The sequence below is a fragment of the Drosophila miranda genome, chromosome 2 (genome assembly GCF_003369915.1).
Source record: "Drosophila miranda strain MSH22 chromosome 2, D.miranda_PacBio2.1, whole genome shotgun sequence".
NCBI classification, from domain to species: domain Eukaryota; kingdom Metazoa; phylum Arthropoda; class Insecta; order Diptera; family Drosophilidae; genus Drosophila; species Drosophila miranda.
Window position 1 is genome coordinate 27,806,215 of NC_046675.1, and position 16,631 is coordinate 27,822,845.

General features: G+C 47.1%; 4 protein-coding genes across 17 annotated transcripts in view; 3 read left to right on the forward strand and 1 right to left on the reverse strand.

Annotated features, from left to right (window-relative positions):
• Window positions 1-16,631, forward strand: part of LOC108155110 (trophoblast glycoprotein) — a 61,206-nt gene that overhangs the window by 34,318 nt on the left and 10,257 nt on the right. For 3 of the 6 annotated variants that reach the window (XM_017285748.2, XM_017285749.2, XM_033389700.1), the window contains one exon: window positions 8,615-10,083. In XM_017285748.2, the coding sequence (XP_017141237.1) occupies window positions 8,634-9,950 (1,317 nt within the window). In that variant the 5' untranslated portion in view covers window positions 8,615-8,633 and the 3' untranslated portion in view covers window positions 9,951-10,083. Of the gene's footprint in view, window positions 1-7,610; window positions 7,647-8,382; window positions 8,499-8,614; window positions 10,084-11,908; window positions 11,915-16,631 lie in introns of those variants that run through there. The other 3 variants (XM_033389699.1, XM_033389698.1, XR_004472031.1) reach the window with 3 other exon arrangements.
• On the forward strand, window positions 11,243-13,354 carry LOC108155108 (kynurenine--oxoglutarate transaminase 3). 6 transcript variants are annotated; one of them, XM_017285743.1, is made up of 4 exons: window positions 11,314-11,436; window positions 11,661-11,798; window positions 11,889-12,446; window positions 12,505-13,320. In XM_017285743.1, exons 3-4 carry the CDS (start codon window positions 11,889-11,891, stop codon window positions 13,318-13,320), a joined length of 1,374 nt encoding a protein of 457 aa, XP_017141232.1. In that variant the 5' UTR covers window positions 11,314-11,436; window positions 11,661-11,798. The 6 variants fall into 6 exon arrangements, with proteins under 6 accessions (XP_017141235.1, XP_017141231.1, XP_017141232.1 ...); XM_017285746.2 differs by lacking the exons at window positions 11,314-11,436; window positions 11,661-11,798 and adding an exon at window positions 11,243-11,307; XM_017285742.2 differs by lacking the exon at window positions 11,661-11,798 and having other exon boundaries at window positions 11,313-11,370.
• On the reverse strand, window positions 13,425-14,218 carry LOC108155118 (cytochrome c oxidase subunit 5A, mitochondrial). The gene is made up of 2 exons (XM_017285760.2): window positions 14,125-14,218; window positions 13,425-14,056 (listed from the first exon to the last, which is right to left on the reverse strand). The coding sequence occupies exon 2, from the start codon at window positions 14,052-14,054 to the stop codon at window positions 13,605-13,607; it is 450 nt and encodes a 149-aa protein (XP_017141249.1). The 5' UTR covers window positions 14,055-14,056; window positions 14,125-14,218; the 3' UTR covers window positions 13,425-13,604.
• On the forward strand, window positions 14,912-16,623 carry LOC108155117 (uncharacterized protein CG16817). Of its 4 annotated transcripts, none has more exons than XM_017285756.2 (4): window positions 14,912-15,046; window positions 15,601-15,687; window positions 15,735-16,009; window positions 16,076-16,623. In XM_017285756.2, the coding sequence occupies exons 1-4, from the start codon at window positions 15,030-15,032 to the stop codon at window positions 16,264-16,266; spliced, it is 570 nt and encodes a 189-aa protein (XP_017141245.1). In that variant the 5' UTR covers window positions 14,912-15,029; the 3' UTR covers window positions 16,267-16,623. The 4 variants fall into 4 exon arrangements, with proteins under 4 accessions (XP_017141245.1, XP_017141244.1, XP_017141247.1 ...); XM_017285755.2 differs by having other exon boundaries at window positions 14,913-15,046; window positions 16,073-16,623; XM_017285758.2 differs by having other exon boundaries at window positions 14,914-15,046; window positions 15,753-16,009.

Here is a 16,631-nt window from a genome sequence, read left to right on the forward strand (position 1 = left end):
AGGAGCAGAGAAACCGAGAGTGAAAGCGTTAGAGCGGCAGCAGAGGAAAAGCGTTGTCAAAATGTAAATCTACACAAATTTCAACAAAAATGTGAACTGTTTTTATCTCCTCCTACTTCTGTTCTTTAGTTATTTCCAAAGTATATTTTATGCAAGGTAAGGCATCTTACGCAGAGGTAGAGAGCGGTAGAGAGGCAATCGGAATTTGAGAATATTCTTATGGCCCACCCTATAATAATACACCTTGGCATTTGGCCTTTTGACTTGTTCTTTTGTGAAAAGGGCAGAAGAATCCGAGAAGGAGAGGGGGGGGGGGGGGGGCAAGGACCCAAGCTGTTTGTTTCCAATTAGAGGAGCCGGTCGTCCGTCGAGCGCCATGGCATGCCGAGAGCAGAGGGCAGAGGGCACCCAAGCAAAGGGCCGTATGATAATTGGATTGTGCCATGCATGCGGACACGAGGATGCGAGGAGGACACCCGTGTCCAAGGCAGAGAGCGACAGAGAGAGAGAAAGCTAGTACAAGGCTCTGCTGCCCCTCTTCCTATCTCCCTCACCTGCCGTGTTATCCTCCGTTTACCGTTAGCTGTTAGCTGTTTGCTGTTTGCCTTCTGCTCTAGCAGATAAATGGATGGAGGACAAGTGGGGGAAGATAAAGAACAACAAGAAGAGAAGGAATGAGAGACGGACCAGACTGCCGGCAGGAAGGAAGGAAGGACGACAACACAAAAACAACGACAACAGTTGACAAGTGGCTGCTGAAGAGGTGGGCAGAAAGAGGAAAAGTGGGCAGAGAGGAACCCAGTCTTACCGTCTATTTGATATTTGTACCTTTAGGGCTTGAGAGAAGAGCAACGGCGGCGGAAGAGGGGGAGGGAGAGAGAAGACAAACTGTAGCACACTTTTGAGAGCAGCAAAAAATGGTACAGCCGTGCATAAAGAGCAGGAGATAACGGAAGGAAGTATCGCAAGAGTGAGAGAGAGAGGGGCAAAGGGCGGCTATAAATAGTTGCTGGCGCCTCGGGGCAAAAAAACTATGCCAAAGGCGCTTCAACGAGCGAAAGGATAGCAGAAGCAGAAGGGGGGGGGGGGGGGGGGGGGACAGGGCCAGGGTTGAGTGCAAAAAGAGAACAAAAGTGAAGAGAACTGGCGTTTAAGTTCAACAGGTGGAATCCTCTTCTACGCCTCTCCTCGTGGCATCCTCCTGAAACCGAGGACGAACCACAGCAACAAGGCAATTTGGCCGCCACGATGCCACACGCCGCTGCCTGGCCTCAAATCTCGCCCCAAAATCCGGACTCAACAAATGACCAACAAAGGAGAAGAGGCCTCCCCGTCAGAGTTTTGGCATGCAACCAACACAAACACAGGCTAAGGGAGGGGGGAAGTGCTCCAGCGACAGGGAATGCATTCTTGGATGGATCGTACTCTGGCGAAAAATCTTCCTCAGTTCTTCCGTGGAACTTCTTCATTAATGGATATTCCCATAGACTCCTCTTATAGGGACATCTCCATTAAGCACAGGAGGAAGAAGCGCTGAAACCTGGGGGTATCAACTCCCCAGAGCATTAGAGCATTCCCCTAGTTATTTATAGATTTCCCCACAAAAATCCTTGCAACATGGGCATCATTCCTAGTATTTTTCATTGATTTTTCCATGGAATTTTTTATGCAATTTACAAGTAAATAAAATATGAATAAAAACTCGAGGAAATGCAGGAAAAAATCCATTAAAATTTAATTTAATTTGAGGTTGTTTTCTTTAGTGAGACATAGTTTTGATGGCCATTGGAAAAATGGATGGAAAATGCTGATGAAAACGGAAATTTAATTAAAATGCGTTCAAATAAAGGTATTCTTCTTGAAGTTTCTGCGTTTTACATGTGTTTGAAGGCCTGCATGTCATGAAAATACTCAAAAGAAGTCCCGTTTTCAGGGACACTTGCAACTAAAGCTCAATCGTAAGCACAATATCCTTGATAAATAAAATAAATGTCGACATCCTTGCGACATCATAAACCCCCCAAAACCCACTTTCACTTCATTCAAAGCGCTCTCTTCACAATTGTCCGCTGGGTGGAAAGCGCCACAAAAAGTGTTATGAATGCACTTGCCTTTGTTGCCCCCCCTAGCCCCCTGTCTCATCCCCTCATCCCCCGTCACATCCTCCATTCAACAGAAAACAGCAGCCCAGACGATGCTGGGCAAAAGGAAAAACTCTGTAGAACCCAAAAAATATGCAAACGAAAACTTTATTGTCGCCCCCTCCAAACAAAGAGGAGGAAAAACCTCGAAACGGGAAAACAAATACCGTAATACAATTGCAAAGAGAGAGTGAGAGAGAGAGAGAGGCAAGTGCCACGCCCCCTCGGGTAGGGCACCTTTCAGTGGGAGGGAGGGAGGCCGCTTTTAATGCAATTTGTAAGTGCAGCCCCCCAGTGCGATTTGGGGGCGATTTGGGGGCGGCTTTGGCCGCATGCAAGAACACAAAAGAGAGCGGGAGGAGGTGCTTGCAGGGGGTGGGGATGTAGCTGTAGTAATGGTGGGGCTAGGCTAGTGATTTGGCAATGCTGTCAAAGCATTCGTAATTGTCGATAGCCCAAACACGGCTCATCGTGCCTTCCCTTCTCGCCGAATCGCTTTCCTCTACCATCCTCTCCCTTCCCCTTTACTGCCTCTTTCTCTCTCTCCCTTTTCCTTCAGCATTTAATGGATTTTTGACACGAGTTCAGGAGTGCTGCCACTTGCCTATACTCGTAAATGATGTGCAAAAAACGGATTCCGAATTCCGCCTGCGTTTGTATGCAAACCCTTTAAAAACAGCCAGAGGGGTATGACGATTAGGAGAAGACTCTTGTCAGAGCAGAGAAGGGAGAATTGTGTATTAATTAGGATTTATTTATTAGGATTCCACGACACCAGGGCGAGGAAGAAGTGAACGATCGTGGGGTACATTTTATGCATTTGGTGGCAAATCTTTTTTATTTATAAACATATTCCAGCTGTGTTTCCATATCATCGTAGATCTCTCATAGAAATTATGAGAGGCTTTGCAGGGTATCGAATTTTTCGACTATCGAAGCTACACTTTTTCCTTTCTGTATTCCTTGCTGTTGGGGAAGGCAACACGTGCCATTTTCTGCCTGGGGGGGGACAGAAAGAGAGAGAGAGAGAAAGGGGGTAGAGTGTTGTTGCCACAACGTGTTCGTGTTGCATTCTTGTACACTCTCTCTCTCTCTCTCTCGCTCTCTTTCTCTCTCTCTGGGAGTATCTGGATCGGTGTGTGTTGCATCGTATGTACTCGCATTGCGTTTTATTCCAATTACCAATTTTGAGTGGTAAAGCAGAGGAGAGGAATCGTTTGATTACACTGTTGTTGCCACCAGCATATGTGCCACAGGATACTCGTGCGCCACCCCTGCCCGCTCGTCCTGTGCGTAGGGTGAAAGTGCGGTGGGAGTGTCTTTTCAACCAAAAATTATCCCGAATTGCTGGGGATTTCGGTTAAAATTGTTCAGGAAAAGATAGAAAATTTTCATTGAAAGTGGAGCTCCTAGGCTCCTACAAAATTTGGACATTAATTGAATATAAAAGTGTCTTTAAAGCAGTTAAAGAGTTTATGGGTTCATCCATCAGTGTCTCATCATTTTTGACTTCAATCAACAATGCCTAATGATCACTAGACTTGTTTAAATATTATTACACAAACCGCATCTCTTAAATCGTATCCTTATGCATTTCTTGGCTATATACAACATTCTAGCCCAGCTTCCTACCCCCGAAAATATCATCTTCCCCTCTCCAACCCCTCCTGTAGCACTCCTGCATGCATCCTGCCTGCTTCTTCGCCAAACTTCCACTTACCTTAATGACACTGCACCACGTTGCAAGCCACCACATGGGGCATGTCCTGAGCTGCCCCCCTGCACCTGGCTAACCGCATCATATACTTTGGAGTCTGTTTCTGGCCATCATCCGAAACTGTCTCTCGCTCCCTCACTCAGAATTCTACCTTTCCCACTATCTCCCACTTCCTGCCACCTCTCTCTGCCGCTCCTTGCCTTCCCCTGCTGCCGCCTACATCTGGATTTTCTTGAAAAGACCGCAAAAGCCACAACTCTCTCGCACGCCCTCACTCCGCCTCGCAGTTTCCCCTTAAACTTTCACATTTCCCCTTGGATTTCCCTGGCACAACTTCCTGCCGTTTGGCGTGTGAAAAACTCTCACTTCTTTGGCAGGGGATGGAGGAGTGGAGAAGATAGGTACTTGGCCATTGAGCTGCAATTAGCTATTGCTGTTCGCTAATTACATGGTGCCCCCAGCGGAAGACCCCTCTGAAAGGCCGCTCGTCTGGTCAAGACACCACCGACAATGGGGGGAAGAGTCCTTCATTACTCTTTCGAAAGCTCCCGCTTCCTGGTGCTCCTTACCCTCTACTTCGTCTCCTTTTGCTCCTCCTTTTTTTGCCACACGCGCGATGGCTGCCGTGTCGTGTCCGTCTTTTGCTTCACACACCGCGTCGTCCATCGTCCTCTCCTCATAATGAAATTATGAAGAACGTGCAACAATTTCATATTGTGGCGGATACAGCAGCAGCAGCAACACTTTCCCTCCACCCTCTCGCCGCTGTAGAAGTTTCTCCTAATTGAGTTTGAGGCCAGGACCAGCCAGGACCATGCCAGGACCATGCCAGGACACTGCAGCATAGAGTCGCGTTTAATTGCATTTCCTGAACAGATGTTGAAAGCGGGGGAAAACAGGTGAGAGACAACCGCGACAAGTAGCTGTCCCCACTGTCTCTCTCTCTCTCTCTCTCTCTCTCTCTCTCTCTCTCTCTCTCTCTCTCTCTCTGTATCTCTCTTTGTTACTCTTTAGGGGTTCCCTGCGACAGTCAATGAAGCCATAAACAAGGCGGAACAAAGCCGTGAAGCGCCCAAAAGCAGTCCCTGGCGATAACTCAGTTCCCACACTCCCAAAGCCCCCCCCCCCCCCCCCTGCGAGTCCTACCTCCTGCCCGCACTTTGAAATTTATGGCCACGACCACAAGAACAGTTAGTTGGAAACTCTTTCTTTTGGTAGGAGCTCCCAAATGGATAATGGCAGAGAGAGTCCCCGTCCCAGAAAAGCTTTTACACAACATTTCAAATTTTTCGCTTCCTTTAATGACTGCAGAAGGACATTAAACGCTTGTTGGCCGCATTAGGATTTTCGTGAGGAAGAGAGGCAAGGCTCCTCCTCGGAGACTCCTCCATTAGATTGGACTGCAAGTGTTGCAACACAGCGAAATCATCGCCGTTTAAAGAGCACAAGTGTTGCCCCAAAGTGTACGAGTATGCAGCATGCAGCAACGAGGAGGAGTTGTGGCAACAATGAAATTTGACTGGCGAAAAATCCCAAGGACAGCACTTGATGGAGGCAGAGGATGGAGTGGCGTGGAGTGGCGTGGAGTGGGCGTGGCTTCAACTTTCAGTGCAAGAGAAATGGCAAGAGCTTGGGGCTTGGGGCTTGGCCACAGAACAGCTACCGATTGAGGAGTCGCCACCGACGGTGGTGATAATGGAGACATCTGCTGCTCTAGCTCCTGCTCCCCCAACTAAAAAGCGAAAGCCGAAACTCAACTCAATTTCAATGGGGATTCCGCTCCAGGGGACGCTTTCGTTGGAAGATTGGATGGAATGTGGGGGGGGGGCTAGGATGCTTGCTTTAATAAGGAGCAGCTAACAGAAGGGATAGCTGAACTAGATTATGCTGCAATAGACTATGGAATAATTTAAGTTGGGACTCCAGGGGAGACATCGATAAATAAAGTACGATGTGGTTCAGTCATTTTATCGAATGTTCAAAAGGGAAATAATCGATGAATAAGAAAGGGGGATATGTGGTAAAAGGGGGGAAATGGGGGGTTAAAAGTAGAAAGCTAATTGGTGGTCGTTATTCAGCATTACAGAGGAAAGCAATTGTGGTTTTGGCTTGTTCTACTCCTTCCACCTTCCACCCTCCACCTGCTATTCGACTATCCAAGTGGTGACCCCTGACACCCGTTATAAATGTGACTTATCTATCGTAACTGAAGCTTCGTCCCCTCTCTTTCGCTCACTCACTCGCACTGCTCTTTCGACTTTCACCCCTACGTATGGGGGGGTGCTCTCTCTCTTTCGCTCTGTAACTGTACATTTATGCTCTAATTAGACCACAAACTCAAACACACCCACACCCACACACACACACATGCCCAAAGTTCTTTCCCCCACACCCCTCCCCCTCTCTGACTCTCATCGCGAGCTACAAATTGAGAGGCGGGCCCACCTTTAATTTCATTCCCATTTGTATTTACCCCACACTCGTCCTTTTTTTTTTGCTTCCTTCTGCACCTGCTGTACTTCTCTGTTTTTTCGCCTCCCCCGCCACCAGCAGCTCCTCTTCCTTTGCATTGCAACTGCCAAGTGCCTGGCACTTCAGCAACTAACGAATTAACAGAGGAGAGGAGTAGAGTGGAGAGTGGAAAGAGGGAGAGTGTGTGTGTGGTAGAATGTTGGGGAAGGGGAAGGGGAAGGGAGTGGGAGCGGGAGCGGGGACAGCGAATGCAAAGCACACAAAAAATGTTATTATTTTGTTTGCGCTTGCTACGAATTATAATGCCTCCTCCTCCTCCTCGTCCTCCTCCTCGTCCTCATCTGTCGATGCTGTTGCTGTTTCTTTCTTTCATTGTTCTTTTGATACCCTGGAGAGGGTTCAAGAAGAAGGTGATATTTTTGGCAGGAAGTTTGCAAGAAAATAATTGACCAAACATCTAAAAAGGTAGCACATATGATTTATTATAGTCCTGCTAGCTGCTATCACTTTTCCCATCACTTTCTAGGGTATCTACCGCTTTCACCCCTCGAAGAAACATATGTATGCTTTTCGTTGTTGGCTTTTGTTGTTGCTTTCATTTGTGTTGCTTTTGGGTTATTGTTACTTTTCTTGCTTTTCTTTATTATTATTATTTTACGCGCATGAATAAATTCCACAAAGCAAAATGAAGAGAGAGGGCGGGAACAAATTGTTTGTTTGCCTTATTATTGCCACACACACACACACACATAAAATGCAAAGCAAAGAAGAAACAAAAGACATAAATGTTGAAATTAAAGTAAAACTGCAAAGAGAGTCGAACAACAGAGGGAGGCAGCGAGCACAGGCGGAGGGTCTCGAGTGTTTTTGTTGTTGCTGCTGGTGCTGGTGCCGCCGCTTGTTAGCGTCCGACAAACCGGAAATGACACACACGGACCTGCATGAACATGTTCCTATTTGCCTACATTCTAACGGTAGTGGTGGTAGGCAGCAAAGCAAAGCTTTTGTTTCATTCTCTTGGCTTTGTGCCCTTTTTTTTTGGGCAGAAGCGCAAGAGAGAAACGTTTAAGGCATGGAATGGGGGGTGGGGAAAAGTGTGAAAATGGAAGAATAGGCGTGGAATGGTAAATGGAATTCCTGCCTAATGAAAACCTCTCTCTGTCTCTGTCTCACAGTACTCTCACTAATTGGTAAATATTTTCCCTATTTTTCGCAGCCAGCAGATAAGGAATATCTTTGCCACACAATTTTGTTAATTTTTGTGAAATTTCAAATTCCAGGCAAATATCGAATCAAATATTTCAACATAATTGCCAGCATGAGATAATTGAGTGGCACACAGAATGGCAGAGTCATGGAGAGTGTTGCAGAGTGGCATGTGGCATGTGGCATGTGCAACGTGGCACGTGGGGCGCCCATTAAAGAGCCGTTAGTTTTCAATTTTCACAGTTGGATATTTGATGCCGCTCATTAGCATTGAATGACATGACCCTTTTTTGGATGGCCTGTGCCTCCATTTCCATAGACGAGAGAGTCGAGTGCTAATTGAACCATCATCCAGGACACCCGCTCTGAACGGAGGCAATCAATGTGGCAAAGGGCACACAGCACTCAAACGTAGAGAATAGGGGCCTGTTCCCTTTTATGCACTTTCCCAGGCAGGATCTTTTGTGTGTTTCGGTTCGGGGCTTCTAAAGGAGAGGCTGTGGCTGTGGCTTAATTAACCCCTCGAACGGCAGAGAATGGTAAACATCGTTTCGACCAAGTGGTACTCCACTCCAACCAGGAGTTAAAGCGCTTTCACTGAGATTACACTACCTACCAAACAACTCAAAGCCCAAAATATCCTGAAACCACGCACGCTAAACAAATAACAATAAAAGAGAGAGAAAAATAATCAGGTTTACGGCTTCGCCGCATCTCCGGTTCCTCTCCAGCATCTCCTCCCGGTTCCTCCCGGCTGCTTCCTGTTTCCCGCTTGAGTGCTCTTCGGGCGTCTGTTGTGGCTGTCGGTCGGTCGGTCCTTCCTTCCACCCCGACAAAAAGTTTCGGCACTAAACAGATATTACCCATACGCCGCGTGAGCCATTGAGGTGTGCAGCCGGAGCCCCCTTTCATAAGCTCGTAAGTCTGCAACTTGTAGAGCATAAATATCCAACAAGGAGGGGGTAAGTGGGTAAGGGGAGGGGCTAAAGATAGGGCAGATTGAGGTTTCGGCTTTTGGGCTCCACTTTAAAATGCATTCGCAACTAATAAAACATTTTACTCTTGCTATTAATTGCAGACCCAAGCCCCGGAACTATATGAGAGCTACGAGAGCTACGAGAGCCATGATGCCAACCACCGAATCGAGGCACAGCGGATGGGTTGTCCTGGCCGTGGTCCTGGTGGCCATTACCCTGGTGGACGTGGATGCCCAAAGCTCTCCCAGCTGTGGCCCCAATTTCCCGCCCGCCTGCAGTTGCGGGGAGGAGGTGTACGAGAGCGAGATGCAGTACGTCGTTAACTGCACAAACGCGGGGCTGCGCAACACGAGCGTCCTGGAGTTCATGCCCGAGAAGGTGGAGGTGCTGATCTTCACCGGCAATCACATTGCGGAGCTGCCCTGGAACGTGTTCGGGAGCATCAACGACTACAAGCAGCTCAAGATCGTGGACATGAGCAGCAACCACATCCGGGAGATACGCGGCAAGAGCTACCACCATGTGCCGCGCGTCGAGCGGCTGATCCTCAATCACAACAACCTGAGCATCTCACGCTACGATGACGAGGTCAATCATCACCATCCGCGGGTCTTCTCAAACTTTGTCAATTTGCAGAGCCTTCACCTAACGGACGCCTTCGAGGACAACAGTTCGCCGCAGCTGAGCGAGGACCTGCACGACATCTTCGTCAACAGCCAGCTGCTGAAGCTGCAAAAGCTCCATCTCGAACAGAACGAGATCACGCACTTCAAGGACCGCAATGTCTTCTGCGATCTGCCCTCCCTCAGGGACCTGCATCTGGGCGACAACCAGCTGCGGGACATTAACTTCGAGGTGCGATGCCTGAACAATCTGCGGTTCCTGGACCTCGAACGGAATCAATTTGGCTTCGTGAAGCCCAGCGACATGAGGGTCCTCAACGAGCTGGAGGATCGCTCCAATCGCACGGCCAATCTGATTGTGGACTTTAATCTGAATCCCTTCGTCTGTGACTGCCGCATCGCGCCCTTCCGCGCGTGGATCCAGTCCACACGGGTGACCGTGCGCAACAAGGACAGTCTCATGTGCTTCCACTCGGCTTCACGGGTGGATCCCTCTCCCGCCCACATCCTGCAGCTGGATATGGGCGCATGCCAGGCGGCCATTGATGCAGCGGCCACCATCCTGAATGCCGCCGAGGAGGAGCAGCGGAGCTATGGAGCAGAGCAGCCGCCGGCGCACATCAGCGGCCATACTGCCACGTTAATCTTCCTGCTGATCGTGCTGAGCATGATCCTGCTGGGGCTGCTGGTGGCCCTCGTCTACGTGAGTCGCGATAAGTTAAAGTACATGATCACGCCGGTGTTCAATAACGTGGCCAAGAAGGTCCAGTATACGTCAATTAAGGATGAGGACTGCCCGGAAGTGCATGTCTAGAGAGGCCCATATCCATCATCCCAGAAGGAGGAGAGACCTGAGGAAGAACCAAAACTCAGTTTCGTTTCAGTTTCAGTTTTTTTATGCCATTCGCGTTACGCAAAGTGTGCCATTCACAGCGGAAGGGGAAACAGAAGATCGAATATCATTTGCATCCGCGTATCCCAAAACTTAAGCCTCTTGTTTTTCGTAGTACTTAAGCATTTAACAATGAAGATCGAAGGAGTAGGAGGAACGTGCAAAATGCAATTGCAATTACAGTTAAAATACACACACACACAATTTCTATAGTTTTAGCGTTTTTCTAACTTAAACTTAAGTCCAAGTCTTGTTATTTCTATGATTCCCACACACGAAAAAGGACATAGGAGTGCAAAGCGGCCCTGTAACAACCGATTTGACCAGAAGACCACGCAAACATATATAGCAGCCTATATATACATACATACCCACATATATCGTAACAAACACTTTAGTGTTATCTGTGATTTAAGTTTAGTAGCTTTACTTTGTTAAAACTCTGCAGAACGCAACTTTTGTAATGGAAATTCATCAAACAAAAATACATATACATACATATATCTTCAAATGTAAAACGTTTCGCTACTCAATAATATGTTATTAATCATTTGTCAATTACAACACTATAGCTATATGATGATTTCATACTTGATTTACCAACATTAACAAGCATTTTTTATAAATAAAACTTTTGAAAATTGAAAAAGCGCGGTGCTGTTTTGAGTTTTGATTTTCGATAGATGTATCGATAGATGAGATAAGATTTGTGGGGTGGATGGGATTTGGGATTTTTTCTCTTTTCCGTGGTGCGATATCCTCTCTTCGTGGAGGGATTTTTCGTAGGACCGTTAATTTAAGGTTTTCTTAAAGAGACCAAGAATAGATATCGGGAATCGTATGCCTAAATATTTCTAAAACATGTCCACCTGAGACCAAGTCATTAGTACTGTTACCAATCAGCCAATACAAATGTCCTTACCACCGGTTGACAAGCAACAAATTCATGCTATTTTACGTTTTAGCTTTGAATTTTTTCGTTTAAACTTTCTTTTAGACAGAATCCAAGCAAAGAGTATCTTTAAAATTAGCCAGTCATATAGAAAATGAACTAATCTATCGGATAAAATTATGAGTTCAGAACTTAGGCTCCTTTCTGGATATTTAACCGAATTTGAAAAATGTGGAATATGATGGAACTTGAATATAAATACTTCGTCAGTATATTTACGGTATATTTTAAAAATTGTGACGCATATTTCGGTATTTTTCTGATGGTCAGACGGTCGATAAGTCCGCGGTCACACTGAAGAGCTTTTCCCGCCTAGAATTATAATAAGTACAATTTTCATTTAATTTGCGGGTTTTGCGGCTATTGTGGTTAATGTATAGGCAGATCGGGGTGTGTTGGAAGTTGAGGGGAACATTGGAATAATGGAACACTTACCGCGCTGCTAAGAAGCACTGTGTGAGGAACCAAGCTCAGGGCTAAAGCTGAATCGTAGATTCTATAAATTAAAGCACTAACATACAGTATATACATACATACATTAATACAGTAAAATCCACAGCATAGCATAATTTCAAGAAACAGCTGGCAAGAGTATATATTCACCAAACCGATTTATTTACTTACATATTTGAGTGTGTGAGTGCTTTAAACAAATTCAATTTCGCATCGCTTATACATAGATATTCCGCGAGTCTAATCAAAATTCAGTTCCATTATGCAACGTCACTGAACTGTGCACGGCTCCAGCATTCGATTCCCCCAACAATTGCATTTATCAAGTGATATTTAAGCACACAATTCTCTCAGACAGCAATAAAGTGCGTGCTTATCAGCCACATCAAACAGTTGGCAACACACGCTGCCCCAACGATAAGGGATCATAAAAACTAAAGACACCTTTCTTACAGATGCTCCGAAACTGTCGCAGCGCTCTGCAGCCAATCCGCCTCCTCCTCACAGCTAAAGACCCTTGTCAGCCCCAACCGCAACGCCAGCAACAAAGCGCCGCAGCCGCCAGCGGAAGCATGGAGAAGTTTGATCTGCCCAAGCGACTGCAGGGGAGCACGCCAAGCGTGTGGAACGAGTACATCGCTTTGGCCATGCAGTACAAGCCCCTGAATCTGGGACAGGGCTTTCCCGACGATGCCGCCCCCGAGTATGTGACCCATTCGCTGGCTGACATTGCGCAGGATGAGAATCCTCTGCTGCATCAGTACACCCGAGGATACGGTCATGTGCGTCTGGTGCAGGCTCTTTCCAAGTTGTACAGTGGACTCGTGGGACGTGAGCTGAATCCGCTCAGCGATATCCTCATCACTTCGGGGGCGTACGAAGCTCTGTACTCCACCATCATGGGTCATGTGGATGTCGGCGATGAAGTGATTATCATAGAACCCTTCTTCGATTGCTACGAACCCATGGTGAAAATGGCTGGCGGTGTCTCACGTTTTATTCCACTGAAGCTGGTAGGAATTCCAAACTACAAACTACTTTGATTCCCCTTTCATTTGTATTCTTTTTCAGCGCAAAACAGAGCAGGGTCCGATCAGCTCCGCGGATTGGGTGCTGGACGACGCCGAGCTCGAGAGTCTCTTCAATGCGAAAACCAAAATGATCATCCTGAACACGCCGCACAATCCGATAGGAAAGGTCTTCAACCGCAGGGAGCTAGAGCGCATTGCCGAGCTGTGCCGCAAGTGGAACGTTCTGTGTGTCTCGGATGAGGTGTACGAGTGGCTGGTCTTCGACGGAGCCGAGCACATACGCATCTGCACGCTGCCCGAGATGTGGGATCGCACCATCACGCTTGGGTCCGCGGGCAAGACTTTCTCCGTCACTGGCTGGAAGATCGGCTGGGCCTACGGGCCGTCTCAGCTGATCAGGAACCTCCAGATGGTGCACCAGAACTCTGTTTATACTTGCCCCACGCCCCTCCAAGAGGGTGTGGCACGCAGCTTTGAAGTGGAGCTGGCCCGTCTGGGTACACCAGAGAGCTACTTCCTCAGCCTGCCCCGCGAGCTTAAGGAGAAGCGGGATTTCATGGCCAAATTCCTGTCGGAGGCTGGGATGCGTCCAACCATCCCCGAGGGCGGCTACTTCATGCTGGCCGACTGGTCACCGCTAGCAAGCAAAGTGGACCTGAGCTCAGAAGTGGACAAGCACCGTGACTACAAGTTCACCAAATGGATGACGAAGAACATGGGATTGCAGGGCATCCCACCTAGTGCCTTCTACAGCGAGCCCAACAAGCCGCTGGGCGAGGACTTTGTGCGCTACTGCTTTATCAAGAAGCAGGAGAACCTGGACAAGGCAGCCGAGCTGCTCAGGAAGTGGAAATAGTGGCCAATCAATAAACGAATTTAATGAAATCCAACCCTGAATGAAGTAGCAGCCGTCTAACCTAGGTGGTCCGGTTACATAATCAAGAGGCAAACAACACACATACACTTGTGTGGTGGTAGCCTTACTCCAATCTCTTTTTATTTGCAATCCAATAACATGTTCATCCACACCATACTTGGGATACTATGGATGTGTAGCTAGTGTCTCTGTGAGGTGAGGGTATTGTGTACTGTTTTGCTTTTTCATTAAACTATGTGGAAAAGCAGCTCGGTATGCACTGCTTAGAGGTCGTACACCGACTTGAGGGCCAGTTCGGGTTTGTCGTAGCCCAGCTCCTCGATGGTGGGAATGCCCAGCTCCTTAAGGGTAGGGGTGATCTTCTCCAGCAAGTAGGGATAAAGGGTAGCCTTCTGGTCACCGCACTTGTCCTTGCAGCCCTCCAGCCACCTGATTGCCAAAGCGATGTCGTTGACACGGCGAGCACCGCGCAGGCCAGCCTCGATGACCTTGGGGCTGGGCACCAGATCCATGCCCAGCAGATCGTTCATACCCTTGCGGATCTCCCAGCCATCGATGCCCTCGCGGCTGAAGTACTTCTCGTAGCGCTTGTCAAAATCCTCCGCAGATTCCTCAGATCCGTGCAGGGCGCGGACGGCAGCGACGCGCGACGAGGTCACGCCAATGGTGCCACGGAAGGCGCTACCAAGTTTACCGGCTGTGATGCGCAACATGGCTGTCGAAAATGCAATTAAACAATATCAAATTGGCAAAAAATTTGGTTAAGTAATAGTTCAGACTCACTTTTCGTTCTTGTTCCTGCTACTTTTTCTTTCAGAGGTATGGCAGCGCTGTGAGTTAAATTTCTGTGCTGTACAACGCCTCAACTGTCAGAGAAACCTTTTTTTGTAAACCTTATATTATACACATTCCAAAAACAGGGGTCTTTCAAATAAGCCAGTCATATAGAAAACTAATTCATCAATCGGATAAAATTATGTGTTCAGGAATGAGGGTCTTGCCTAGCTAGTTATATCAAATCGAATATCAAAATCGACGAATTTGACTTCCGATCATGGACGAATAACCCATTGTTGACCAGTGGATACTAAAATACTCTCCCCAAAAAGTATGAATCTTAAAGAATTTTAGCGCAGTTCAGGTGAAAGATATCGTAGTATTTATTGAAGTTCAGAGGAAAGATGGCATGAATCTACAACAAGAACTTACAATCGTTAATATTTTCAGCCATTTACCTGAAGTAGTTGAACTATTTAAATAGAGGGGGCTGAAGTGGGCTAAGTTCGTTTTTTCATCATAACGAGACGCTATATTGTTGTTGAGGAGCAAAAACAGTAAATCCCTGTAGCAAAAAAACAAGTCAAATAGAAAATTGATTCATCAATCGGATAAAATTATGTGGGCAGGGCTGAGGGTTTTATTTAGCTAGTTATATTGCACGGAATATCAAAAACGAGGAATATGTATAATAGAAATTGGCTTCGTCAGTATATTTACGGTATATTTTTAAAATGAGACCGTATATTTTGGTATATTTCTCAAACTGTTCTCGACCTCTATTTCCTCGGTCTCCTCTCAAATTATATTTTACGCGGCCACACTGATCCTGAAAAAAAGTGAAGAGTCAGGCAATAAAGAATTGCTAATAAATAAATAACCCAGTAACTAGCAATCAAATCAACTACAGAATGTCGGCAGCAATTGGGTAAGTGCATTATTTATCGTTGTAAATAGCCATGTTCTTGGCCCGGCCGCCGCACATCTTTTTGGGGCTTCTTTCTGCGGCGCGTGCTTTGTTGCAGTAGTGGTGGCGTCCATTTTTCGCGGATACCTATGATTTCCGCGGTCAGTCCTTAGATAGTTAGACCCTCTCCATATGGCCGCCCAACTGCGTCGGCTAGTTTGCTGCTGGTGGGCGTGTCCCGTGCGCAACTGCATTGCGATATTTTTTTGGCCAAACTTGAGGCCCAGCATTTGAGGTTATGTTTGGGTTGGCGCTAATTCTGTGTATTTTCGGCATGGGCCTTTGTGCGCGGCGCCCGGCTGTGTGGGTTATGTGTATGCAAATGGATCGCAGAGCGATTAGCATATATTTTGCACTTTGCCTTGGTTTCCAGAAAAGACGACGACGCTTGTCCGCCGTCGCCGTTGCTGGGGACCAGCATGTGGCACCCCGCACCGTCGAACCCCACACCGGCTGTAGTTTATATCTGTGCTTATGTATTTATTCAAGAATCTCCATTCCATTTGCCACTTCAGATCAATTCCGCCTCCAGTTTCCTGGGCACAGCGCAGCGACTTGGTCTATGTGATCATCGATGTTGAGTGCAAGGACATCGAACAGAAGTAAGTGACCTTTAGATCACATTCGATAGCCTTAACTGACCCTAAAGCTTCTGCTTTGCCCGCAGAGTGACGGAGAACAGCTTCACCTTCAAGGGTGTGAACGCGCTGGATGCGTCTAAGAAATACGAGGTCACGCTCAACTTCTTCGGAACGGTTGATCCCGGGAAAGTGACCAGCAAGAACATTGGGCGTTGCCTAGAATTCACAATACCAAAGAAGGCGAGCGGACCCTTCTGGCCCAGTCTGACCACGGACAAGACGAAGCTGCACTTCCTTAAGGCCAACTTTGCCAAGTGGCGCGATGAGTCCGATGACGAGGAAGGTGAGACTTGACTCTCTTTATTGACCAACCCAAATTCTACTTTAAATGTTCCTCCAATGTCAGCAGGTCAGGCCAAAGACAATGGAATGTTTGGCAACTTCCTGAATGACTCTGGTGTTGATTGGAACAAAAAATTCGACGACTTCAATGTTGACGATGAGGAGGAGGACTCCGATGACAACATCCCTAGCCTTTCCCAGAACGATGAGGAAGAGGAGGAGACCGGCGAGGGTGACAAGAAGAAGCCGGCTGCTTAGAAAGTTTGCCGAGGTCAAGCATTTTGGAGTAGTCGTAGCGTTAGCCGAGGCGTTTATACCATTAAGTCCACACGAACACACCAACACTCACACTCTCTCCCCCCACACACAACACACAAAAACACCAATCAACACATCCAAATAAAAACATCCACATACGCATGCGTATATACACTATTCCAAAAAGAATCACCCATTTAACTTAACTGAATATTGGCTGCGTGTTCAGGTGAGGAGAGAGATGTTAACAACAGAAAGTAAAACGGAACAAGAAACGAAACATTTTGAGCCGACAAGAAAACCATAAGTTTTACGCTAGAATATAATAACAACAAACAGAGGAAAGCTACAACCAATTCATTGCA